The 26,742-nt window shown below is 40.8% G+C and overlaps 2 protein-coding genes across 5 annotated transcripts in view; one reads left to right on the forward strand and one right to left on the reverse strand.

The window, feature by feature from the left end:
* Window positions 1-16,077, reverse strand: part of LOC115174761 (uncharacterized) — a 47,595-nt gene extending 31,518 nt beyond the window's left edge. Inside the window, exon 1 of the mRNA XM_029733601.1 lies at window positions 16,005-16,077. Coding sequence (XP_029589461.1) covers window positions 16,005-16,074 — 70 coding nt within the window. The 5' untranslated portion in view covers window positions 16,075-16,077. The remainder of the gene's footprint in view (window positions 1-16,004) is intronic.
* LOC115174763 (uncharacterized) lies at window positions 1,076-24,305 on the forward strand. Of its 4 annotated transcripts, XM_029733603.1 has the most exons (11): window positions 20,313-20,457; window positions 21,141-21,160; window positions 21,328-21,522; window positions 21,669-21,874; window positions 22,123-22,167; window positions 22,339-22,354; window positions 22,749-22,949; window positions 23,053-23,255; window positions 23,349-23,384; window positions 23,643-23,688; window positions 23,927-24,305. In XM_029733603.1, exons 1-11 carry the CDS (start codon window positions 20,450-20,452, stop codon window positions 24,025-24,027), a joined length of 1,077 nt encoding a protein of 358 aa, XP_029589463.1. In that variant the 5' UTR covers window positions 20,313-20,449; the 3' UTR covers window positions 24,028-24,305. The 4 variants fall into 4 exon arrangements, with proteins under 4 accessions (XP_029589465.1, XP_029589466.1, XP_029589463.1 ...); XM_029733605.1 differs by lacking the exons at window positions 20,313-20,457; window positions 21,141-21,160; window positions 21,328-21,522; window positions 21,669-21,874; window positions 22,123-22,167 and adding exons at window positions 1,076-1,227; window positions 1,853-1,872; window positions 2,033-2,227; window positions 2,374-2,579; XM_029733604.1 differs by lacking the exon at window positions 21,141-21,160 and having other exon boundaries at window positions 20,320-20,457; window positions 21,326-21,522.
* Window positions 24,306-26,742: the final 2,437 nt, after the last annotated feature.

Genomic DNA, 26,742 nt, shown 5'->3' on the forward strand with positions numbered 1-26,742 from the left:
TGCGCCTGACTTCCCTGCAGCCAGTTACGCACCGCTTACAAGGACTAACTTATTCCTTGCCACCCACTCTGAAACCAACTGCAACTCTTTGTTAGGTGTGGCAGTCATTTCAGTCGCTGTAGTAGCTGACATGTATAGAGTTGAGTCATCCGCATACATAGAAACTCTGGCTTTACTCAAAGCCAGTGGCATGTCATTAGTAAACATTTTAAAAAGTAATGGGCGTAGACAGCTGCCTCTCGGGGAAATCCTAATTTTACCTGGATTATGGTGGAAAGGCTTCCATTAAAGAACACCGTCTGTGTTCTGTTAGACAGGTAACTCTTTATCATAAATATAGCTGGGGGTGTAAAGCCATCACACATACGTTTTTACATCAGCAGACTATGAACTCTATGACATATCCACCCGCCCACCGCTTAGTACTGCCTCTCAGGGACCTTGTTGCATTACTCTCTTTGCATTCTTCACGGTACTACTGGACTCTGACATTGCTTTGTAAAGTCTGATTAAGGACATTTTTCAGTTGTACATGTCTACCTCGGTAACCTCATTGCTGCTATCCCTGCATTTCAGTTGCATGCCTCCTTGCATTTCAATTTGCCTTCATTGCACATTTAGACATGCCATTTGCCTTCCTTGAATATTTATACATCCCACTTAATAACATACATTGTATTTAATTGTTTCACTTGTACATTTTTTGCACTCTTTTATTTGCACTTCTGGTCAGATGCAAACTGCATTTCGTTGTACTGTACTTGTTCCACGGCAATAAAGTTGAATCTAATCTAATCTACTGATCAATAATGTCAAAAGCCGCACTGAAGTCTAACAAAACAAATTAACAAAACTGGATGCGATTTCTGTATGAATAATATTCATAGCATTGGTGACAAGTAATATCCCTTTTTCTTTTTTTTTCTTTTTACTTTTACAACGAACGTTGTAGATGCTTTTTAGGTTGTTTCACAGGCTAATGGTTAACTAGGGCATACCAATCTTTAACCAAATGCCAGATGAGAAAACAGGTGATGCTGCAGTTTTAAAAGCCTGCTATAGTGTCTCGTAAATATGAAAGTGAAGCTGTTTCTGATTAAACCATCTCTCCTCCTCTTTTCCCTCAGGCTGTGCACTGTTTCACTTTCCTCTGGGCATCAAAGAAGGTAGTCAGATTGTCTTTCAATAGTCATCTTCCAAAAGGAATTCACACACCATTATGGTTCAGTAAGTACATTTTCTTCTTTACATTTAACACTAACTTACACATGATACAGTTAAAGGCAGATCTGATCTGTGTATTGTTTGTTCAATTGATATCTGGACTTAAACAACGAAGACTGATCTTTTTTTCACTAATTGGTCGTATGAACAATAAGATCAGCTCTTTTTAAAATAATTTGTCAAAACTTCAGAATTGGTCTGCCTGTGTAAATGAAGTCATTATGTCTCAGATTAGCTGTTCTTAGGAGTGCACCTGTCTGAAAACTCAAGGAAGGATGAAAAATGAGCAATGCATGAGTTACCGTAACACCACTATGATTTATGAATAAGTCAAATTGATGTGGTGTGTATAGGCTATTGGTGCATATTGGAAAATATAATGACGTTTATGATGCTAACTATATGGGTGTAAAATAGATGTGAGCAATTCACTATCACTTTATGTTTACTGTAGATCACATGGTCAAATAAAGGCAAGAAGGGAGGTGGGTGGGAGACTGCACAGCTTATCTCAGAGGTCTGTCAGAATGAAAGTGAAAGATGATTTGAAATATTTACATTGTCTGCACACTGGTTTTATTGTCTGTTACCTGATTCATATTTTTTTCCCTGTTCACTCCCCTTACATATCTACAATGGAACGCAGAGGTAATTATTTTAACAGGACACAGACCTACCACTTATTTAAATAATGTTTAAGGTCAGATCTTAGGTTAGGCTGTCTGGGCAGTGATCTAAACCAAAACATTGCTACTTTTAGTTTTAGAGTCTGTACTTGACTTTTCTCTTTTTGTCCATTACAAAACAGAGGTGCCAAGGTTGATGAGGTACTACACCATCACCACTGGCAAGACTTTGGGTTCTCATAATCAGTTTATGAGACAACTTGGAGGAGGCTTCACTGAAGTGTTGTCACCAGCGCAGAGTGATGTCATCATGGCCTTCTGTCCCATCGTCTCTCGTGCTGGTACTGATATTGATGCAGCACTGCAGCAGATTCCAGGTAGCCAACCCCCAAAGTATCCTCCAAAACTATATTACTGTCTCTTCTATCTATTATATCTCCATATCAGTTGATCTAGATAGAACATGTATCAAGTGGCTAATAACATTAATAAATACTTTGTTTGTCCCTCATTCTTTTGACAGATGGTAAAGATGTCATTCTGGTAGTCCTGCATCACGTTTTTAACCCAGACTGCACTGTACCTGACAGCAGCAGACTAGTGACCAGAAGTGATGTAATACTCACAGTGGACTGTCTGTTCCATGAGAGTAAAGGAGGACTACTGAACTGTCCTCGCAACAAAGCAGCAGTTGGTATAATTCGGAAACGACTGAACATGAAGCCAAAGGTAGTTCACCCATGTTCTATGTGTATATCCATCATTCATTCATGATCATTCATGAATTGGACACACAAACCAGACTCAGCTGGTTAGCAAAAACAATACATGTAAAAGCAAACATTTTAAGTGAAGCATTTTATTAGACAGGGTCCAAGAGTAAATAATGTGTTTTTAAATGAAATTTGAGTATTTGTTATTTTTTATCAAAGTATACTGAACGTCTTTATTCAATACATTTAAATATTGTATTCATAGGTGATAGATGCCATCGTGGACATCCCTGATCACAGAAACAGGCCAGTATGTATATTTTCATTTTAGGAGTTGCCACTTAACAGCTGACAACATTACCAACAGTTTTATACCACTATATGATGTCATCTTTTAGTCTGATACATCATTTTTTTTTTTAATTCACGTAGTTTATAGAGATCCATTTTTGGGGGGTAATTTGTAACCTGTCTGTTGCAACCCACATTTATTGGAGGTATGTACTAGCTATAAATCATACATTAATATGATATATACGTCATGTATAATATCTACATTCCCTTGTCATTTAAGAAAACTGCTTTTCGGGGATCAGTGTTGATGCCTGTAAGAGAAACAGGCTGTTAACAGATGGAGGCAGTGTTTGACTTCAGTTGCAGCACCACATCCACCACTTTCTCATTTCAAGTGCCTTTACAAGCAGGGTCTATCTTTATTTTCATGATTTCTTCAGCTTTTATATTGTTGGTCATAGTCCTATTCAGAGGTCTACTTGCTGCTAGTAGTTTAGTAAATATACAGTACAACATCCATACTATTCTGAAGGTTCTGAAGCCAATGTGTCGTTCCGATTGTTTTAATTTCCAGATGGTGTGTTCCTGTATACTTGGTTACATCTGGGCAGTCAGGCGTTGTAAGTCCATCATTAATTAAAACTAAATTCTACAACATTACAATATTTACAGCTGCTTATATACACGTTATATATAACTAATAACTATATAATCTATATATGTAGATGTTGGTAATTATGACATGTTTTTATAGAGGTTATATTGTTTGCATTTCAGAAACATTGACTGTATTGGGATAATTGTGCTTTACTGTAGCTAACTAACATACAGCTTTATATGTTTACTACTATCTTACAGGTTGCCAGAGATCACCGTTTGCATTTGTTGTTGGGCTCATTATTGTTCTTGTTCTTTTGTGTTTGGTGGTATTTTTGATTGTTTCTTTCTGGAAACAATGAGGTTTATCAAAATAACCCAATGGAAATAGAGCAAGTAGGTCTAAACAGCAATAGAGGAATAAACTGTAGAAATTACACAGACAACACAGATAAACTGACTTAATTATACATTACAAATAATAAATAAAGCCTAATAAAGCTCCTACTCTACCTACCTCTATCCAGATAGTGTATTAGTTTAAGATGGCACTATGCTCATGTAATATTGTAGGCCTACTCTGATTGTATATTCTGTGTTGTCACTTTATTCTGCTTTGACTGCCCTTCTTTTCAATATTAAAGTCATTGAATTTCAGTTGCTTTATGAGTGTGTCATTGATGAAGCACAAATAGTCATCATTACGCTTCGACATTAAGAACATGAACCTGTGTTGGGATAGGAGTGATGCTGCGTTGTTAACCAAGTGGGAAGGTGGTATTTACCAGTTGTGTAGTCGTAAAAATACCAGTTTGCACTCATTGAGAAACGCTGATTGGCTAATGGCCAACAAGTTTTGTCAACCATGAACTAAAACTACAGCTATGCATAGCCGCAGGAAGTAGGGGTGCTGGGGGTGCTACCCCTGAAAAATCAGAATAAAAAATATATTTATATATGAGGGCTGTGGTATATGGCCAATATACCACGGCTCTGGGCTGTTCTTACACATGACGCAACACGGAGTGCCTGGACACAGCCTGGACAAAGCCCAGAGGTGCCTTATAGTTATTATAAACTGGTTACCAACGTAATTAGAGCAGTTAACATAAATGTTTTGTCATACCAGTGGGATATGGTCTGATATACCACGGCTGTCTGACAATCAGCATTCAGGGCCCGAACCACCCCGTTTATAATCTTTGTTTAAATGTGGGCTTCCTGTATAAAAGTCATTTTCTTTATTTGGTGTTACTGTTTAGGTAATGAAACGATGCATAGCCAACAATGTGCCACAATTTTTTCATAAGTTATTACATTTCCACAAAATAACAACAACAGTGCTTATTTGCAGTGCTGTGCAAAGCCAACACAATAAATGTCTTGGCTACACTAATCCAGTTCTCTGCAAGTATGTGTAGCTGCAGCCTAAAATGGCGACCGGAAAAGTGGGTGAATGGACAGAAAATAAGCAAATTAGGCTTACTGGTTGTTGCTACTGATTGCGTGGCTGATTGGGCTGCACAACGAATTGATAAGCCTGCGACCAGTGCTCCTGTTTCCACTAGATAGACAGCCACAAAGTAAAACCTACTTGGTATCAGGGTCGTGTAGCTAACATGGCCATTTTTTTTCTCGCCCATGATTTTATTTCAGGTAGGATAGCAGACTACACAAGAAATAACTGATATTAAAAACCAATGTACGGTAGTTGCAAGGTAAGAAACGGACGAAAAAAAACACAGCTTAATGAAAACCATCTAATCTCTACAGCAGAGTGATTTCGACACACCCACTCCTTTCCACATGCCCAGTACTTTCCTTTCGACACACCCACTCCTTTCCACATGCCCAGTACTTTCCTTTCGACACACCCACTCCTTTCCACATGCCCAGTACTTTCCTTTCGACACACCCACTCCTTTCCACAGGCCCAATACTTTCCTTTCGACACATCCACTCCTTTCCACACTCCCAGTACTTTCCTTTCGACACACCCACTCCTTTCCACAGGCCCAATACTTTCCTTTCGACACACCCACTCCTTTCCACATGCCCAATACTTTCCTTTCGACACACCCACTCCTTTCCACATGCCCAATACTTTCCTTTCGACACACCCATTCCTTTCCACATGCCCAATACTTTCCTTTCGACACACCCATTCCTTTCCACACACCCAGTACTTTCCTTTCGACACACCTACTCAAATCAAATCAAATCAAATCAAATGTATTTATATAGCCCTTCGTATATCAGCTGAAATCTCAAAGTGCTGTACAGAAACCCAGCCTAAAACCCCAAACAGCAAGCAATGCATGTGAAAGAGGCACGGTGGCTAGGAAAAACTCCCTAGGAAAAACTCCCTAGAAAGGCCAAAAACCTAGGAAGAAACCTAGAGAGGAACCAGGCTATGAGGGGTGGCCAGTCCTCTTCTGGCTGTGCCGGGTGGATATTATAACAGAACATGGTCAAGATGTTAAAATGTTCATAAATGACCAGCATGGTCAAATAATAATAATCATTGTAGTTGTCGAGGGTGCAACAAGCACGTCCGGTGAACAGGTCAGGGTTCCGTGGCCGCAGGCAGAACAGTTGAAACTGGAGCAGCAGCATGGCCAGGTGGACTGGGGACAGCAAGGAGTCATCATGCCAGGAAGTCCCGAGGCATGGTCCTAGGGCTCAGGTCCTCCGAGAGAAAGAAAGAAAGAGAGAAAGAGAGAATTAGAGAGAGCATATTTAAATTCACACAGGACACCGGATAAGACAAGAGAATACTCCAGATGAAACAGACTGACCCTAGCCCCCCGGCACATAAACTACTGCAGCATAAATACTGGAGGCTGAGACAGGAGGGATCAGAAGACACTGTGGCCCCATCCGATGATACCCCCGGACAGGGCCAAACAGGCAGGATATAACCCCACCCACTTTGCCAAAGCACAGCCCCCACACCACTAGAGGGATGTCTACAACCACCAACTTACCGTCCTAAGACAAGGCCGAGTATAGCCCACAAAATCTTCGCCATGGCACAACCCAAGGGGGGGCGCCAACCCAGACAGGAAGACCACGTCAGTGACTCAACCCACTCAAGTGATGCACCCCTCCCATGGACGGCATGGAAGAACACCAGTAAGTCAGTGACTCAGCCCCTGTAATAGGGTTAGAGGCAGAGAATCCCAGTGGAAAGAGGGGAACCGGCAAGGCAGAGACAGCAAGGGCGGTTCGTTGCTCCAGCCTTTCCGTTCACCTTCACACCCCTGGGCCAGACTACACTTAATCATAGGACCTACTGAAGAGATAAGTCTTCAGTAAAGACTTAAAGGTTGAGACTGAGTCTGCGTCTCTCACATGGGTAGGCAGACCATTCCATAAAAATGGAGCTCTATAGGAGAAAGCCCTACCTCCAGCCGTTTGCTTAGAAATTCTAGGGACAATTAGGAGGCCTGCGTCTTGTGACCGTAGCGTACGTGTAGGTATGTACGGCAGGACCAAATCGGAAAGATAGGTAGGAGCAAGCCCATGTAATGCTTTGTAGGTTAGCAGTAAAACCTTGAAATCAGCCCTTGCCTTAACAGGAAGCCAGTGTAGGGAGGCTAGCACTGGAGTAATATGATCAAATTTTTTGGTTCTAGTCAGGATTCTAGCAGCCGTATTTAGCACTAACTGAAGTTTGTTTAGTGCTTTATCCGGGTAGCCGGAAAGTAGAGCATTGCAGTAGTCCAGCCTAGAAGTAACAAAAGCATGGATTAATTTTTCTGCGTCATTTTTGGACAGAAAGTTTCTGATTTTTGCAATGTTACGTAGATGGAAAAAAGCTGTCCTTGAAACAGTCTTGATATGTTATTCAAAAGAGAGATCAGGGTCCAGAGTAACACCGAGGTCCTTCACAGTTTTATTTGAGACGACTATACAACCATCCAGATTAATTGTCAGATTGAACAGAAGATCTCTTTGTTTCTTGGGACCTAGAACAAGCATCTCTGTTTTGTCCGAGTTTAAAAGTAGAAAGTTTGCAGCCATCCACTTCCTTATGTCTGAAACACAGGCTTCTAGCGAGGGCAATTTTGGAGCTTCACCATGTTTCATTGAAATGTACAGCTGTGTGTCGTCCGCATAGCAGTGAAATTTAACATTATGTTTTCGAATGACATCCCCAAGAGGTAAAATATATAGTGAAAACAATAGTGGTCCTAAAACAGAACCTTGAGGAACACCGAAATTTACAATTGATTTGTCAGAGGACAAACCATTCACAGAGACAAACTGATATCTTTCCGACAGATAAGATCTAAACCAGGCCAGAACTTGTCCATGTAGACCAATTTGGGTTTCCAATCTCTCCAAAAGAATGTGGTGATCGATGGTATCAAAAGCGGCACTAAGATCTAGGAGCATGAGGACAGATGCAGAGCCTCGGTCTGACGTCATTAAAAGGTCATTTACCACCTTCACAAGTGCAGTCTCAGTGCTATGATGGGGTCTAAAACCAGACTGAAGCGTTTCGTATACATTGTTTGTCTTCAGGAAGGCAGTGAGTTGCTGTGCAACAGCTTTTTCTAAAATTTTTGAGAGGAATGGAAGATTCGATATAGGCCGATAGTTTTTTATAATTTCTGGGTCAAGATTCGGCTTTTTCAAGAGAGGCTTTATTACTGCCACTTTTAGTGAGCTTGGTACACATCCGGTGGATAGAGAGCCGTTTATTATGTTCAACATAGGAGGGCCAAGCACAGGAAGCAGCTCTTTCAGTAGTTTAGTTGGAATAGGTTCCAGTATGCAGCTTGAGGGTTTGGAGGCCATGATTATTTTCATCATTGTGTCAAGAGATATAGTACTAAAACACTTTAGTATCTCCCTTGAGCCAAGGTCCTGGCAGAGTTGTGCAGACTCAGGACAATGGAGCTTTGGAGGAATACCCAGATTTAAAGAGGAGTCCGTAATTTGCTTTCTAATGATCATGATCTTTTCCTCAAAGAAGTTCATAAATATATTACTGCTGAAGTGAAAGCCATCCTCCATTTGCGAATGCTGCTTTTTAGTTAGCTTTGCGACAGTATCAAAAAGAAATTTAGGATTGTTCTTATTTTCCTCAATTAAGTTGGAAAAATAGGATAATCGAGCAGCAGTGAGGGCTCTTCGATACTGCACGGTACTGTCTTTCCAAGCTAGTCGGAAGACTTCCAGTTTGGTGTGGCGCCATTTCCGTTCCAATTTTCTGGAAGCTTGCTTCAGAGCTCGTGTATTTTCTGTATACCAGGGAGCTAGTTTCTTATGACAGATGTTTTTAATTTTTAGGGGTGCAACTGCATCTAGGGTATTGCGCAAGGTTAAATTGAGTTCCTCGGTTAGGTGGTTAACTGATTTTTGTCCTCTGACGTCCTTGGGTAGGCAGAGGGAGTCTGGAAGGGCATCAAGGAATCTTTGGGTTGTCTGAGAATTTATAGCACGACTTTTAATGCTCCTTGGTTGGGGTCTGAGCAGATAATTTGTTGCAATTGTAAACGCAATAAAATGGTGGTCCGATAATCCAGGATTATGAGGAAAAACATTAAGATCCACAACATTTATTCCATGGGACAAAACTAGGTCCAGAGTATGACTGTGGCAGTGAGTAGGTCCAGAGACATGTTGGACAAAACCCACTGAGTCGATGATGGCTCCAAAAGCCTTTTGGAGTGGGTCTGTGGAATTTTCCATGTGAATGTTAAAGTCACCAAAAATGAGAATATTATCTGCTATGACTACAAGATCCGATAGAAATTCAGGGAACTCAGTGAGGAACACTGCATATGGCCCAGGAGGCCTGTAAACAGTAGCTATAAAAAGTGAGTGAGTAGGCTGCATAGATTTCATGACTAGAAGCTCAAAAGACGAAAACGTCATTGTTTTTTTTTTTGTAAATTGAAATTTGCTATCGTAAATGTTAGCAACACCTCCGCCTTTGCCGGATGCACGGGGTGTATGGTCACTAGTGTAACCAGGGGGTGAGGCCTCATTTAACACAGTAAATTCATCAGGCTTAAGCCATGTTTCACTCCTTTTACTCCTTTCCACACGCCCACTCCTTTCATTTCGACACACCCACTCCTTTCCACAGGCCCAATACTTTCCTTTCGACACACCCACTCCTTTCCACACTCCCAGTACTTTCCTTTTGACACACCCACTCCTTTCCAGACACCCACTACTTTCCTTTTGACACACCTACTCCTTTCCACACGCCCACTCCTTTCATTTCGACACACCCACTCCTTCCCACACTCCCAGTACTTTCCTTTTGACACACCCACTCCTTTCCACACTCCCAGTACTTTCCTTTCGACACACCCACTCCTTTCCACACGCCCACTGCTTTCAGTTCAACACACCCACTCCTTTCCTTTTGACACACCCACTTGCCCATACTCCGGCCGCCATATTGGGCTGCATCTTCCCCTTTCTCGTTCTATGAGATCACTCACTCTAGACGAATGAAATAAACGTCATCAGGCTACCACCATAAAGGTAGTAGAATTAACAGCTACCACCTCTTCACTCCCTCCTCACACAGCTGTAAGTTTAACTTTATCTTGTAATCAAACAGATCACCTGGCAAGAACAGCTACAAGGTATGTCATGTTTACTTTTTCAAATTCATCGCAACTTAGACAATAAACATTCGGATGTTGTAATCAAACCAACTTTGCACTTGTTGTTATTGATTCTGTGTTGAGGGAAATGTCAAATGTTATGCTGTTATTTATGTTGCGTTTGTAAATCCTTTAAACATCCAACAACTCATCCCTCATTCATTGAATTGTTCCATGCATTCAAAAGGAGTAAAAGAGTAATGTTGGAGTTTGGCGTAGAATTAGGAATAAATGGACTCCTATTAGATAAGAGGCTACACCGATATTGCTTTCTATTGATGATAGTAGGCCTAATAGTGAGGGTGAAAGATTCTCATTGGAAACAATAAAACCTTACAAGGTTTCATTGTGAAAACTGCATTAAGGACTACCATCCATGGACCATTATGCATGGAATGCATAAATGGAGACTACAAAGACAGTAATAATTCTGATTCAAGACATTTGCAATTGAAACTGGCCAGAGAGAGATTTGGACATAATGCCACTCAGTAAACTGACAATTTGTCAAACATCTAGTGATAGTGACGGTTTAGCAGTGGTGTAAAGTACTTGAGTAAAAATACTTAAAAGTACTACTTAAGTCATTTTTGGGGGTATCTGTACTTCACTATTTATATTTTTGACTACTTTTACTTTTACTTCACTACATTCCTTAAGAAAATATTGTACTTTTCACTCCATACATTTTCCTTGACACCCAAAAGTACTTGTTACATTTTGAATGCTTAGCAGGACAGGAAAATAGTCCAGTTCATGCACTTATCAACCGAACATCCCTGGTCATCCCTACTGCCTCTGATCTGGTGGACTCACTAAACATACATGCTTTGTTTGTAAATTATGTCTGAGTGTTGGAGTGTCCCTGGCTTTCCGTTTGCTTAGTATTAGGAATTTGACATGATTTATACTTTCGATATTAAAGTATATTTTAAACCAAATACTTTTAGACTTTACTCAGGTAGAATTGTACTGGGTGACTTTTACTTTTCTTTGAGTTATTTTCTATTAAGGTATCTTTACTTTTACTCAAGTATGACAGTTGGGTCCTTATCCACCTCTGCGGTTTAGTGACTGTTATCTAGTAGTGGAACACCACTTTTTGTGATGGCTGTGAAGCCTTCCTCTTCCCTAGCACATATGACAGTGACGTGCTTCCTTGTGTGTGGTGATGAAGTTGCTGTCTGCAACATAACACAACACCACACTGAAAAAAGTCAGCTCTCAAAAACAAGAAAAAAAAGCTATAAAATGAGGGAAATATTACTTAAAATAAGCAAAAATGATCTGCCAACAGAACAGGAAAATGTTACTTGCCAAGATTTTTTAAACAAGTAAAAATATATTTTCTCAAAGAACACACAGATGTCTTAAACCTAGTGCGGTCAGACCAAAAACAAGTAATTTGTCTGGATACAAAGAAAAGATTTAAGAATAATTTTCTCAATATGTAGGAAAATGTACTTAAATTTAGCAAATGCTAGCGCCATCATTTTGAAATAAGGCTATTTGTTTAGTAAATATAAAAACCAGTACAGCTACACTAAAAACAAGTACATTTGTCTGGATACAAAGAAAATATTAAATAATTATTTTCTCAATATGTAGGAAAATGTGCTTAATTTTAGCATCCAAAGCTATTGCAATCATCTTGAAATAAGGCAATATTCCCAGGAATTTACAGAAAAATAGCATATTGTGCTTAAAATAAGTAATCCTGACTAAGATAAATGTACTTGTATTACTACTAGAAATGAGATTGGCCTGCTTAAAGAAAGAATGAATCTAATTTCTTTTCACTTCTTTATTGAGGACTCAGTATATCCAGAGGCTGATATGGGCAGAACAAAGGAAGCAAAAACAAGAACATAGGCCATTGGTGGTCAAGGTGAAAATATAAGACCTATGGCAAGATAACAAACGTAACAGTGCTTTAAACCTTCTTATAATAAACAACAAATGCCCTGCCTATTTATTAAAGGTTATCGGATCGGTTCTCGGGTGGGCCAATACACACAGTTCTGTTATCGGGACCGGAAATGAAAAAATTGTATTGTGCAACCCTAGTCAGTAATGAACTTTTTCCACTCGGCCATAGCCTTTTTATATGAAGAAGTCATGTCCCGGTCGTGGATGGCGTCCGACAGGACTTCTGTCTGCAGCACAGAGAGGAGTGCCCGTAATGCACTTGGGATATGTGAGGTGAAAGGCGTAATAACGCGCCATGAGATACGTCACGCTGGCATAGATGTCCTCTTTTGGGAAGGTCACCACAGGCATGGTTGCAATGGCCAGTACGCAGTTGGTTACGCAGACAATCACGACACGGCTGAAGAGTGTTCTCATCTGAAGAAAGGTGTTAGGGTCTTCTGCAGACTAACACAAAGAGAAAAACAAATATGACCACAAAGACAATTCACACTCTTTGTATGTTATGGTTAAGTAATGAAAATTCTAATACATGCACACATTTCTTACCTCAAGGATGTGAAGCATAGCCTCACTTGCGTGTCCTAACTTATTCAGTGGAGCCACAGGTGATGGGAACATATCTGGTAAAGCCTTCATCATGGCGATTGAGTGCTTCACTGTTAAAAACGAAAATAGTCTCATTTGAGTAACTGCAGCCTGTTATTTAAAGAAACATTAATACGTTCATGGGATTCTCCATTGTCAACAGAGCCAGTAATTACCTTTGTCCAGCAACGGTGGCTTCATTACCGGTCCGAAATCACAGGTCCCAGAGGTGCCTGGTCTACACAGGTCTGATTCTTCACCCTGTATAAGACATACATTTATTCAATGCTAATTATAAAGAAAAAAGAACACACTTTAACAACAACCTAACAGCAAACACCAAAACAACTACATCTTTAGATACATGTACTGTAATGATGGCCAGGAAATGCTACTTTGATAAAAGGAAACACTGTCTGCATGGTTAGATGAAATGTCTCCTAAATGTCAAAATCTAACATTACCTCATTTTCACCATGAGTAAATCTCCAAATGGTTCGCCTTCTGAAGAAGTGCTCTGGCCCGGGAAAGAGATCATGTAAATCCTGCTTTTATTAGCAGCTGAAAAAAACATTTAAGAAACCTTATTGTGGCCTTCCATTGCTTCCTCTGCCACTGGGGTATAAAAATGACATAACAGGCATGTAAATCCATTTGTCATCCATCATCATGGGGAAAGGCAAAGAACTCAAAAATAAAAAGAGACAAACTGTTGTTGACTTTCATAAATCAGGCAATGGGCACACAAAACAGTAGTTAAAACGAACAGAGTAAACCAAGTGTTAATGTAAGTGTTGTCAAGCAGAGACTTTTACCCAATCCCAATTTGACTCCTATCACCTATCCACTTTGGACTTACATTTATATTTACATTTAAGTCATTTAGCAGACGCTCTTATCCAGAGCGACTTACAAATTGGTGCATTCACCTTATGATATCCAGTGGAACAACCACTTTACAATAGTGCATCTAAATCTTTTAAGGGGGGGGGATAGAAGGATTACTTTATCCTATCCCAGGTATTCCTTAAAGAGGTGGGGTTTCAGGTGTCTCCGGAAGGTGGTGATTGACTCCGCTGTCCTGGCGTCGTGAGGGAGCTTGTTCCACCATTGGGGTGCCAGAGCAGCGAACAGTTTGGACTGGGCTGAGCGGGAACCGTGCTTCCTCAGAGGTAGGGGGGCCAGCAGGCCAGAGGTGGATGAACGCAGTGCCCTTGTTTGGGTGTAGGGCCTGATCAGAGCCTGAAGGTATGGAGGTGCCGTTCCCCTCACAGCTCCGTAGGCAAGCACCATGGTCTTGTAGCGGATGCGAGCTTCAACTGGAAGCCAGTGGAGAGAGCGGAGGAGCGGGGTGACGTGAGAGAACTTGGGAAGGTTGAACACCAGATGGGCTGCAGCGTTCTGGATGAGTTGTAGGGGTTTAATGGCACAGGCAGGGAGCCCAGCCAACAGCGAGTTGCAGTAATCCAGACGGGAGATGACAAGTGCCTGGATTAGGACCTGCGTCGCTTCCTGTGTGAGGCAGGGTCGTACTCTGCGAATGTTGTAGAGCATGAACCTACAGGATCGGGTCACCGCCTTGATGTTAGTGGAGAACGACAGGGTGTTGTCCAGGATCACGCCAAGGTTCTTAGCACTCTGGGAGGAGGACACAAGGGAGTTGTCAACCGTGATGGCGAGATCATGGAACGGGCAGTCCTTCCCCGGGAGGAAGAGCAGCTCCGTCTTGCCGAGGTTCAGCTTGAGGTGGTGATCCGTCATCCACACTGATATGTCTGCCAGACATGCAGAGATGCGATTCACCGCCTGGTTATCAGAAGGGGGAAAGGAAAAGATGAATTGTGTGTCGTCTGCATAGCAATGATAGGAGAGACCATGTGAGGATATGACAGAGCCAAGTGACTTGGTGTATAGCGAGAATAGGAGAGGGCCTAGAACAGAGCCCTGGGGGACACCAGTGGTGAGAGCGCGTGGTGCGGAGACAGATTCTCACCACGCCACCTGGTAGGAGTGACCTGTCAGGTAGGACGCAATCCAAGCGTGGGCCGCGCCGGAGATGCCCAACTCGGAGAGGGTGGAGAGGAGGATCTGATGGTTCACAGTATCAAAGGCAGCAGATAGGTCTAGAAGGATGAGAGCAGAGGAGAGAGAGTTAGCTTTAGCAGTGCGGAGAGCCTCCGTGACACAGAGAAGAGCAGTCTCAGTTGAATGCCCAGTCTTGAAACCTGACTGATTAGGATCAAGAAGGTCATTCTGAGAGAGATAGCAGGAGAGCTGGCCAAGGACGGCACGTTCAAGAGTTTTGGAGAGAAAAGAAAGAAGGGATACTGGTCTGTAGTTGTTGACATGGGAGGGATCGAGTGTAGGTTTTTCAGAAGGGGTGCAACTCTCGCTCTCTTGAAGACGGAAGGGACGTAGCCAGCGGTCAAGGATGAGTTGATGAGCGAGGTGAGGTAGGGGAGAAGGTCTCCGGAAATGGTCTGGAGAAGAGAGGAGGGGATAGGGTCAAGTGGGCAGGTTGTTGGGCGGCCGGCCGTCACAAGACGCGAGATTTCATCTGGAGAGAGAGGGGAGAAAGAGGTCAAAGCACAGGGTAGGGCAGTGTGAGCAGGACCAGCGGTGTCGTTTGACTTAGCAAACGAGGATCGGATATCGTCAACCTTCTTTTCAAAATGGTTGACGAAGTCATCCGCAGAGAGGGAGGGGGGGGGGAGGGGGAGGAGGATTCAGGAGGGAGGAGAAGGTAGCAAAGAGCTTCCTAGGGTTAGAGGCAGATGCTTGGAATTTAGAGTGGTATAAAGTGGCTTTAGCAGCAGAGACAGAAGAGGAGAATGTAGAGAGGAGGGAGTGAAAGGATGCCAGGTCCGCAGGGAGGCGAGTTTTCCTCCATTTCCGCTCGGCTGCCCGGAGCCCTGTTCTGTGAGCTCGCAGTGAGTCGTCGAGCCACGGAGCAGGAGGGGAACTTGGACTTGTAGATCTGAGAAGAGTGGAGTGTTAGGAGGCAATTTCATTACAGGGATAGGCAATTAAAAAAAACAGAAATGGGCAATTAAAATAATGGAAACTCACAGTAGGCCCATTGACCTTTTTCTGCCATATGTTCTTCTCATCTTTTGGGTCGCCTGGGCATGGGGGTCATCATTCTATAATATTCAAGTACAGAACTGTAAAGCAAAGATCCAGTGTCCTACAGGACCTTAGAAGGTTTTATTATGAAAACTGCGATTAGGAACATCATGCATGGGCCAATATGCATGGAATACATAAATGGAGACTCCACAAGCAATAATAATTATGATTCAAGACATTTGGCCAGAGACAGATTTAATTTGCTCAGTAAACTGACACTTTGTCAAACATCTAGTAATAGTGACAGTTTTGTGACAGTTAGTTTTCTGGTAGTGGAACACCACTTTTTTGTTTTGGCTGTGAAGCCTTCCTCTTCCTTGGCATATATGACGGTGACATGCTTCCTTGTGTGTGTGTGATGATGATGATGATGATTACAGAAGACCTCACCGATCAGTACTCTCTAACATAACAACAACAGGCTTGAATTATTGGTATACCAACCCTTATGAACACAGGATTATCCCGCGTGTGAATCCAAAGGTCATATGAACTCCTTGGTTCTGTTTTATTCAGTACAGCAGTGTAGTATTGTAGCTACTCCAGCAGTGTAGCAGTAGCAGTGTTTCTAGAGCCACAGCCACCATCATTGTCCACAAATAGTCACATGAAGAAGGGGAATACTTGCCCTGCAGCTACGTTGCAGCAAATCTACACTCTGGATGCTGATATAATGTAACCTTTCTAACCGTGCACTACATGCGCTCAAACAACTTGGCTACAGTGTAGCCACCTACTGATTTAATTGATATACTCACATTGTGAAATGTCTAACCGTACCGTACAGTTCCCTTAGCAATGTTAGCTGCCATTTCACCCTGACACCGATCAGCATAACCAGTGTTTGCATTCACTTATTTGAATAGAGAGACTATCAAATGGATATGCTGATATTTTCAATAGGCTATTTATGAAAAATATTGCCCAGACAAACATTGCCAGAAGATACCAACCCTGCCATTAAGCTTGTTTACACTGAGCTGCCCTGAGGTCAGAACGTAATCATGGTTACATTAAGAGACAGTGGAGTCAGTGTGAGACATGTGTAGGAAAACGTAGGGATGGTATGTGCTAGGGGTGTGCCCACATGGCCATACTCGTAATCGTATCCGTAAATTGACAGTTGATAGTCATATCGGATCGGATGTGATGACTGTCTTAATATGTCTAAATAGATGTCGGCAAAATACCTCCCTGCACATTCTCACTGCAAAAAAGCTGCAGATTAGGAGCCGCATGTGGAGGGGTGAGTATGTGTGTCCTCAATTTGCATCAGGCTGCTATGTTTGCTGTCTCTTAGTCAGAATGCACATCAGCATTTCATGTCTTTTCTCTACTTCCCCACTTGTTAGATATTATGCACATTGATAGCTTGATAACAAATATCCTCGCCATGTGATTTATCATAGTAGCAGGCAGCAGCCATCTAAATAGTGGAGGCTCCTCAGAGGAGGAAGGGGAGGACCATCCTCCTCAGTGAATTAAATAAAAATAGTGAAACATTAAAAGTTTATCTTTTTAGATAAAACTATTCTAAATATATTCACGTCACCAAATATGTTTTTTAAATACATTGTTTTTGCAATTTATGTCTACAGTAGCCTCAACAGCATTCTGTAGGGTAGCACCATGGTGTAGCCAGAGAACAGCTAGATTCTGTCCTCCTCTAGGTACATTGACTTCAGTACAAAACCTAGGAGGCTCATGGTTCTCACCCCCTTCCATAGGTTTACACAGTAATTATGACAACTTCCGGATGACATCCTCCAACCTATCAGAGCTCTTGCAGTATGAACTGACATGTTGTCCACTCAATCAAAGGATCAGAGAATGAATCTAGTAGTGAAAGCATAAGCTATAGCTAGCCAGCACTACAGTGCATTAATGTGGTGAGAAGTTGGCTGAAAGAGAGAGAAAGACAATAGTTGAACAGTTTTGAACAAATTCATTTCTTCCAAAACTAAGAGAGAGATAAAGATATTTGGTCGAATTTTTTAAAACTTTCACTTTCACTGATCTATCGAATGCAGTTGGTGTCACGACTTCCGCCGAGGTCTGGAGGAGAGATGCTGGGTGCCGGTGGAGAACATGTTAGACCCATCAATGCTGCGGGAGTTCCACCGTCTCCATCCGGATCGCCCTGCGCCTCGCCCTCCGGGTCGTCCCCGAGGCCGGTGTCAGCGCGCTGCTGGAGCCGCGTGTCAAGGGGGGGTACTGTCACGACTTCTGCCGAGGTCGGTCCCTCTCCTTGTTCGGGCGGCGTTCGGCGGTCGACGTCATCGGTCTTCTAGCCATCGCTGATCCATCTTTCATTTTCCATTGGTTTTGTCTTTATTTTCTACACACCTGGTTTTCATTATCCAATTACATGTATTTAACCCTCTGTTTCCCCCATGTTTGTTGTGTGTGATTATTTCTATGTTCAGTTCGGTTCATGATGGCTGTTTTTTCGACAGGTGCTGTGTTCACTCGTGCGTAATGTTTACCGTTGGTTATTGGTCAAGTGTATTTGTTTACCTTGTGCCTTTATTTTTTGAGTAAATTACATTGCTCACTCATTTTGCTCTCCTGCGGCTGACTTCATGCACCAGCTACACTCACCTTCTGACAGTGAGCTAGTTTAGCCTACTGAAACAGAGAAGGATGCTATGTTAGCTAGCTGGCTATGGCTACCCAACACTGGAACTCTTCCAAGTCAAGGTAAGCTTTTGGTTTTATTAATTTACTGCCAATGGGACCCGTCGGTGTAACTGGAAAATTGCATTGTACTGCATGATTGTAGCAGGTTTACTAACGCATTAGTTCTAGGAGTTCTCATTGACTATGACTTGACAACGATGTAGGCTGTGCGTAGCGGTTAGCGATCATGATATGAAGTTTTGGTTTGGAAAGGTTTTTTCGCCTGGTCACGGACAGCTGATATTTTGTGCACTGCAGTTCACAAACAAAGGGAAAAGGTGAGAGGAGGAGAGGGCATAGATAGTTGTGAGAAGGAATTATATATACAACTTGCAAAATGATCATGCTGTTTTTATGTGGCTGTTATGAAAGTGATCTGTGTGATCAGGGGTGCACCTACGTTATTGTAAAATTGTATTCATAGGCTAGGCTGTAGCAACCTCATGATGGGTACAGTGAAAATTTGAGTATCAACTTGTAGCCTAAACCTATCGCTGTTACATTGAGCTGGGTAAATGGAATATGAATGACAGTAATCCAATATGCTGCCATGCTCATAAAAAAAGGAATCATCCCCCTCATCTTAAATGGCACCGACCGCCACTAAATCTAAATGATCAGACAAACATGCGAGGGAAAACTATAGGGTGGAATTATGAAGAAAGTGGCTGGAGAAATACAGCTTCACTCTATCCAATCAGAGCAGCAGGATCAACGTACAGCCCGCCCTTCTCTTTAAAGACAGCCAGTTGAGTTATTTAGACCATGTAGAACCTTGCACCTGACTGACTGACATGGGAACGATGCGTAATGGCACCCGTATATTGGTTTATTTTTTTAAATCATGGATAATTAGAAAAAGGAGTCTGATCATAATCGTATCCAGAAAATGTCCCATATCCATTACGATACTCATTTTGTCAGACTACTTGGCATACCTGTATATGCCACTGTACTCAATTTTACCTTTTCCATGCTGATATATTGAGAAGATTGAAATACTGCTGGTTTTACAGAAAACGGCCCTTTTTGTACTCATGCTAGCTAGCAGTAGCCACTCAGCAATTTTGGAATGGCAGTGTCAGCCAATCAGCTCCTTTGTTGTTCAACACTACATGCCATTCCATAATGGCTGCTGTGGCTACTGGTAGCTTGCATGAGGACGAAAAGCGAAGTTTTACGTAAAACTAGCAGTATTTCAATCTTCTTGATGGAGCAATGTGGACAAAGGTAACATTTGGAGTACAGTGGCATATCCCATCCCTGCATTGAGGTACGTTTTCTGATCATTATCTGCCGCCGGCTCCACGGTGTCTTGATGAAACCATGATTGCGTTCCGACCTCAGTGCAGGCAGTGTAAACAAGCGCAGCTGTAGTCGGTATCTTCTGGCATAGACAAACACTACAGTATCAATTCTCCATATTGCATACCTTTTTTGAGATTACTTCATTCCTGAAACGCCCTCTTTGTGGATACAACAGACAAGATTCTCATCTCATTCACCACAACTGTAAAAGGGGCATTTTCTTGCAGCCGACCAGTAGGAACAGGTTTTGTGTTGAGCAAACGCAAAACAGATTCCAGATCAGCTGCTTCTACCCTACATGCATTGCCCCACATGGCCCCCAAGCCTTGTAGCTGGTCCAGAGACAGTGTCTAATTAACAATACTATCACAATGCTAATCATTAATATGTGATTTCTGTATAAAAAATACTCATAACGTTGGTGACAAGTTATAGAATTTTTTCTTTTCTTTTTTACTTTTACAATGAATGTTAGAGGCTTTTAAGTTGTTTTACAGGCTAAAGGTTCGCTATGGCCAGTTGAATGCCAGTTGAAAAAACAGGTGATCCTGCAGTTGTAAAAGCCTTCTGCAGTCTCTTCAATATGAAAGTGAAACTGTTTCTGATAAAACCATCTCTCCTCCTCTTTTCCCTCACGCTGTGTACTTTTTCACTTTCCTCTGGGATCAAAGAAGGTAGTCAGATTGTCTTTCAATAGTCATCTTCCAAAAGGAATTCACACACCATTATGGTTCAGTAAGTCAATTTTCTTCTTTACATTTAGCACTAACTTAGACATGATACAGTTAAAGGCAGATCTGATCAGTGTATTTTTTGTTCAATTGATATCCAGACTTAAACATTGAAGACTGATTGTAATTTACGAATTGATTTTTATCTTTTTCCACTAATTGGTCTTTTGGACAATCAGATCAGCTCTTTTTTTAATATTTGGTCAAAACTTTAGAATTAGTCTGCCTGTGTAAATAAAGTCATTATGTATCAGATCAGTTATTCTTAGCAGTGCACCTATCTGAAAACTCATGCATTGCTGATTGTTCACCCTTATTGAGATATCTTATTTAACACCACTATGTTTTATGAATAAGTCAAATTGATGTGGTGTGTATAGGCTACTGGTGCAGACAAGAAAATATAATGGGGTTTACGATGCTAATTATATGGGTGTAAAATAGATGTCAGCAATTCACTTTCTTGTTTCCTGTAGATCACATGGTCAAATATAGGCAAGAGGGGATGTGGGTGGGAGACTGCACAGCTTATCTCAGAAGGACATGTCATAGTCAGAATGAAAGTGAAAGATGACTTGAAATATTTACATTGTCTGCACACTGGTTGTTATATTATACAGTAATATATGTATTTTATTGTCTGTTTCATGATTAATACACTTTTTTCCCTGTTCACTCCCCTTACATATCTACAATGGAACGCAGAGGTAATTATTTTAACAGGACACTGACCTACCAATTATTTAAATAACGTTTCAGGCCAGATCTTAGGTTAGGCTAATAGCTGTCTGGGCAGTGATCTAAACCAAAACATTGCTACTTTTAGTTTTAGGGTCTGTACTTGACTTTTCTCTTTTTGTCCATTACAAAACAGAGGTGCCAAGGTTGATGAGGTACTACACCATCACCACTGGCAATACTATGGATTCTCATATCCAGTTTATGAGACAATTTGGAGGAGGCTTCACTGAAGTGATGTCACCAGAGCAGAGTGATGTCATCATGGCTTTCTGTCCCATCGTCTCTCGTGCTGGTACTGATATTGAGGCAGCACTGCAGCAGATTCCAGGTAGCCAACCCCCAAAGTATCCTCAAACTATATTACTCTCTCTTCTATCAATTATATCTCCATATCAGAGTTGATCTAGATAGAACATGTATCAAGTGGCTAATGACATGAATAAAAGCTTTGTTTGTCCCTCATTCTTTTGACAGATGGTAAAGATGTCATTCTGGTAGTCCTGCATCACGTTTTTAACCCAGACTGCACTGTACCTGACAGCAGCAGACTAGTGACCAGAAGTGATGTAATACTCACAGTGGACTGTCTGTTCCATGAGAGTAAAGGAGGACTACTGAACTGTCCTCGCAACAAAGCAGCAGTTGGTAACATTCTGAACCGGCTGAACATGAAGCCAAAGGTAGTTCACCCATGTTCTATGTGTATATCCGTCATTCATTCATGATCATTCATTTATTGGACACACAAACCAGACTCAGCTGGTTAGCAAAAACAGTGCATGCAAAAGCAGACATTTTAACTGAAGCATTTTATTAGACAGAGTCCAAGAGTGTAAATAATGTGTTTTCATTTAAATATGAGTTTGTTATTTTTAATCAAAGTACACTGAACGTCTTTATTCAATACATTTAAATATTGTATTCATAGGTGATAGATGTTGTCATGGACATCCCTGATCTCAGAAACAGGCCAGTATGTATATTTTCATTTTAGGAGTTGCCGCTTTACTCAACAGCTGACAAAATACCCAACAATTGTATACCACTATATGATGTCATCTTTTAGTCTGATACATATAGCTTTAATTCAAAGTTTATACAGATACATTTTGTATATAATTTGCAAACTTTCTCTCTGCTGCAGCACCAGTTTCTTGGAAGTAAGTAATATCAATAAATCATACATTAATATGACGTATATGTACAATATCTACATTCCCTTGTCATTTAAGAAAACTGCTATTGGGGGATCAATGTTGATGCCTGTAAGAAAAACAGACTGCAAACAGATGGAGGCAGTGTTTGACTTCAGTTGCAGCAGCACATCCACCACTTTCTCATTTGGAAAACTATTATGAAGGAAGTGCATTCGGTCTCGTTTCAAAGACATAGCTCATCTTGATAACTGGATTGCCTTATAACCAAATAAGCACAGTGGACTACTAGTGTATTCTTCCCCTTGAACTACTTTTGATGTAATACAATTAAAAATATAAAGCATTATATCTAGATAATTCACACTATGTCTACATTTTCTTCATATTGTCTGTATAGGGATGTCAGGGATGGTGAGATTCTTCATATTTGTGGTTGGCAATACCTTGGGTGCTCATGTGGATTTGACAAGACATCTCGTCATCAGAGGAGGCTGTACTGAAGTGATGTCACAAGAGGAGAGTGATGTCATCATGGCTTTCTGTCCCATCGTCTCTCGTGCTGGTACTGATATTGAAGCAGCACTGCAGCAGATTCCAGGTAATTTAGTCAGGGCAGGGTCAATCCATCCAAAATTAATTGGAAAAGACAAACAAAATAAAATGGTAATGAGGTGAAGTGTATTTTGTTTTCTTTTTGACAGCTGATAAACCTGTCATTCTGGTAGTACTGCATCACACCTTCAACCCAGACTACACTGTACCTGACAGCAGCAGACTAGTGACCAGAGGTGATGTAATACTCACAGTGGACTGTCTCTTCCATGAGAGACAGGGACTATTGGAGTGTCATCACAATGAAGCAGCAGTCAAAGAGATTCTGAAGAAGCTTAATATACATCCTGAGGTAATAACTCATCAACTCCTTTTTTAATTTCACTTTGTTAGTTATGTACTATGAGAGCTAAAAATAATGTTTTAATCTTTCTTTCTTTTACAGACTGATTCTGGATCTGTCTGTATGGGTCTGCTCATGGTATGGAAAACCAATGCAAATGACAAAATACACCAGCAATATACTGCATTATACCCTCTCAACCAAATTTCGTATTGGGATTTTTTTTTAAAGCAGGGCCTATTGTTTTTTTTCATGATTTCTTCAGCTTTTGTATTGTTGGTCAAAGTCCCATTCAGAGGTCTACTTGTTACTAGTAGTAAATATACAGTACAACATCCATACTATTCTGAAGGTTCTGAGGCCAATGTGTCGTTTTCCGATTGTTTTAATTTCCAGATGGTGTGTTCCTGTATCCTTGGTTGCATCTGGGCAGTCAGGCGTTGTAAGTCCATCATTAATTAAAACTAAATTCTACAACATTACAATATTTACAGCTGCTTATATACACGTTATATATAACTAATAACTATATAATCTATATATGTAGTTGTTGGTAATTATGACATGTTTTTATAGAGGTTATATTGTTTGCATTTCAGAAACATTGACTGTATTGGGATAATTGTGCTTTACTGTAGCTAACTAACATACAGCTTTATATGTTTACTACTATCTTACAGGTTGCCAGAGATCACCGTTTGCATTTGTTGTTGGGCTCATTATTGTTCTTGTTCTTTTGTGTTTGGTGGTATTTTTGGTTGTTTCTTTCTGGAAACAATGAGGTTTATCAAAATAACCTAATGGAAATACAGCAATAGAGGAATAAACTGTAGAAACTACACAGACAACACAGATAAACTGACTTAATTATACATAAAAAATAATAAATAAAGCCTAATAAAGCTCCTACTCTACCTACCTCTATCCAGATAGTGTATTAGTTTAAGATGGCACTATGCTCATGTAATATTGTAGGCCTACTCTGATTGTATATTCTGTGTTGTCACTTTATTCTGCTTTGACTGCCCTTCTTTTCAATATTAAAGTCATTGAATTTCAGTTGCTTTATGAGTGTGTCATTGATGAAGCACAAATAGTCATCATTACACTTCGACATTAAGAACATGAACCTGTGTTGGGATAGGAGTGATGCTGCGTTGTTAATTAAGCAATTGGAAAGGTGGTATTTACCAGTTGTGAAGTCGTAAATACCAGTTTGCACTCAGTGAAAAACGCTGACTGGCTAATGGCCAACAAGCTGCGTCAACCATAAACTAAAACTACAGCTATGCATAGCCGCAGGAAGTAGGGGTGTTGGGTGTGCTGCCGCACCCCCTGAAAAATGAGAATCCAAAAGTGTATATATATTAACTCAGCAAAAAAAGAAACATCCTCTCACTGTCAACTGCGTTAATCTTCAGCAAACTTAACATGTGTAAATATTTGTATGAACATAAGATTCAACAACTGGTGTGGTAAGAAACAGGAGGAAAAAAACACAGCTTAATCAAAACCATCTAACATCTACAGCAGAGCGCTTTCGACACAAATTCCTTTCAACATACCCACTACTTTCCACATGCCTGCTGCTTATATTTTGACACACCCACTTGCCCATATTCCAGTTTCCATATTGTTGCTGCAGCTACCCTTTTCTCGTTTTCTGAGATCACTCTGTAATGAAAAAAACGTCATCTGGCTAACATTCATAGAGGTACTATAATTTATGGCTACCACCTCTACCACATCCTTTAAACATCCAACAACTCATCCCTTATTCATTGAATTGTTCCATGCATTCAAAAGGAGTAAAAGAGTAATGTTGGAGTTTGGCGTAGAATTAGGAATAAATGGACTCCTATTAGATAAGAGGCTACACTTGCTTTCTATTGATGATAGTAGGCCTAATAGTGAAGGTGAAAGATTCTCATTGGAAACAGTCACACAAACAGTCACAGGTTGTTATGTAACTAATACTTTATTTCTATTGGTTTATTTTTCCTACAGAACCAGAATGGACAACACAAGTAATTTTCACTAGTACATAATATCTTTAAATAATTTTTTGTTATTTATACTACTATAGTCACCTCCAAAATTATTGGCACCCTTGATAAAGATGAGAAAAAGACTGTTTCAAATAAATAACATATACTGAGCTATATTGTATGCTCCAAAAAATGTTGAAAATAATTTTCTTTTATACTAATACAATTGTTTAGAGAAAGAGATTTTTTTTTAACAAGTAATATAGATATTGTTTTCAAAAAGATAAATGTCGAAATTTATGGCACACCTAAAGATTCTTATACACTGAGTGTACAAAACATTCGGAACACCAGCTCTGTCACGTCCTGACCAGTATAGGGGTTATTTGTTATTGTAGTTCGGTCAGGATGTGGCAGGGGGTGTTTCTTTTATGTGTTTCAGGGTGTGTTTTGTGTATGTGTTTAGGTAGAGGGGTATTTGATTTATTAGTCCGGGGTTTGTTAGTCATTGTTCTATGGTAGTATATTTCTATGTTCTATCTAGTCTTTTGTATTTCTATGTTTAGTTAATTGGGGTTGGACCTTCAATTGGAGGCAGCTGGTTATTGTTGCCTCTGATTGAGGGTCCTATAATTAGGAGTTTGTTTTTCATGGGTTTTTGTGGGAGATTGTGCTTGTTTAGCTGTGTGCCTGACAAGACTGTCCAGTTCGTTTGTATACGTTTATTGTGTTTTCCTTCTTCACCAAATAAAAAGAAGATGAGTATATATTTTCCTGCTGCATCTTGGTCTTTACCCTATGACACCCGTGACATGCTCTTTCCATGACAGACTGACCAGGTGAAAGCTGTTAAATCTACTTCAATCAGTGTAGATGAAGTGGAGGATACAGGGTAAAGAATGATTTTTAAACCTTGGGACAATTGAAACATGGATTATGTATGAGTGCCATTCAGGGGTGAATGGGCAAGAAAAAATATTTAAGCCCCTTTGAACGGGGTATGGTAGTAGGTGCCAGGCGAACCTGTTTGAGTGTGTCAAGAACTGCAACGCTTCTGGGTTTTTCACACTCAACAGTTTCCTGTGTGTATCAAGAATGGTCCACCACCCAAAGGACATCCAGCCATCCAACTGTGAAAAGCGTTGGATTTAACATGGGCCAGCATCCCTGCGGAACGCTTTTGACTCCTTGTAGTGTCCATGCCCCGACGAATTGAGGCTGTTCTGAGGGCAAAAGGGGGTACAACACAATATTAGGAAGGGGGTATAGCATGTAAAATCCATTTGTCATCCATCATCATGGGGAACGGCATTGAACTCAAATGGAATGAGACAAACGGTTGTTGACCTTCATAAATCAGGCAATGGGCACACAAAACAAGAGTTAAAAAGAACAGAGTAAACCAAGTGTCAATGTAAGTGTTGTCAAGCAGAGACTGTTACCCAATCCCAAATTGACTCCTATCACCTATCCACTTTGGACTTGTAGATCTGAGAGGAGTAGAGTGT

The sequence above is a fragment of the Salmo trutta genome, chromosome 35 (genome assembly GCF_901001165.1).
Source record: "Salmo trutta chromosome 35, fSalTru1.1, whole genome shotgun sequence".
In the NCBI taxonomy this organism is placed as follows: domain Eukaryota; kingdom Metazoa; phylum Chordata; class Actinopteri; order Salmoniformes; family Salmonidae; genus Salmo; species Salmo trutta.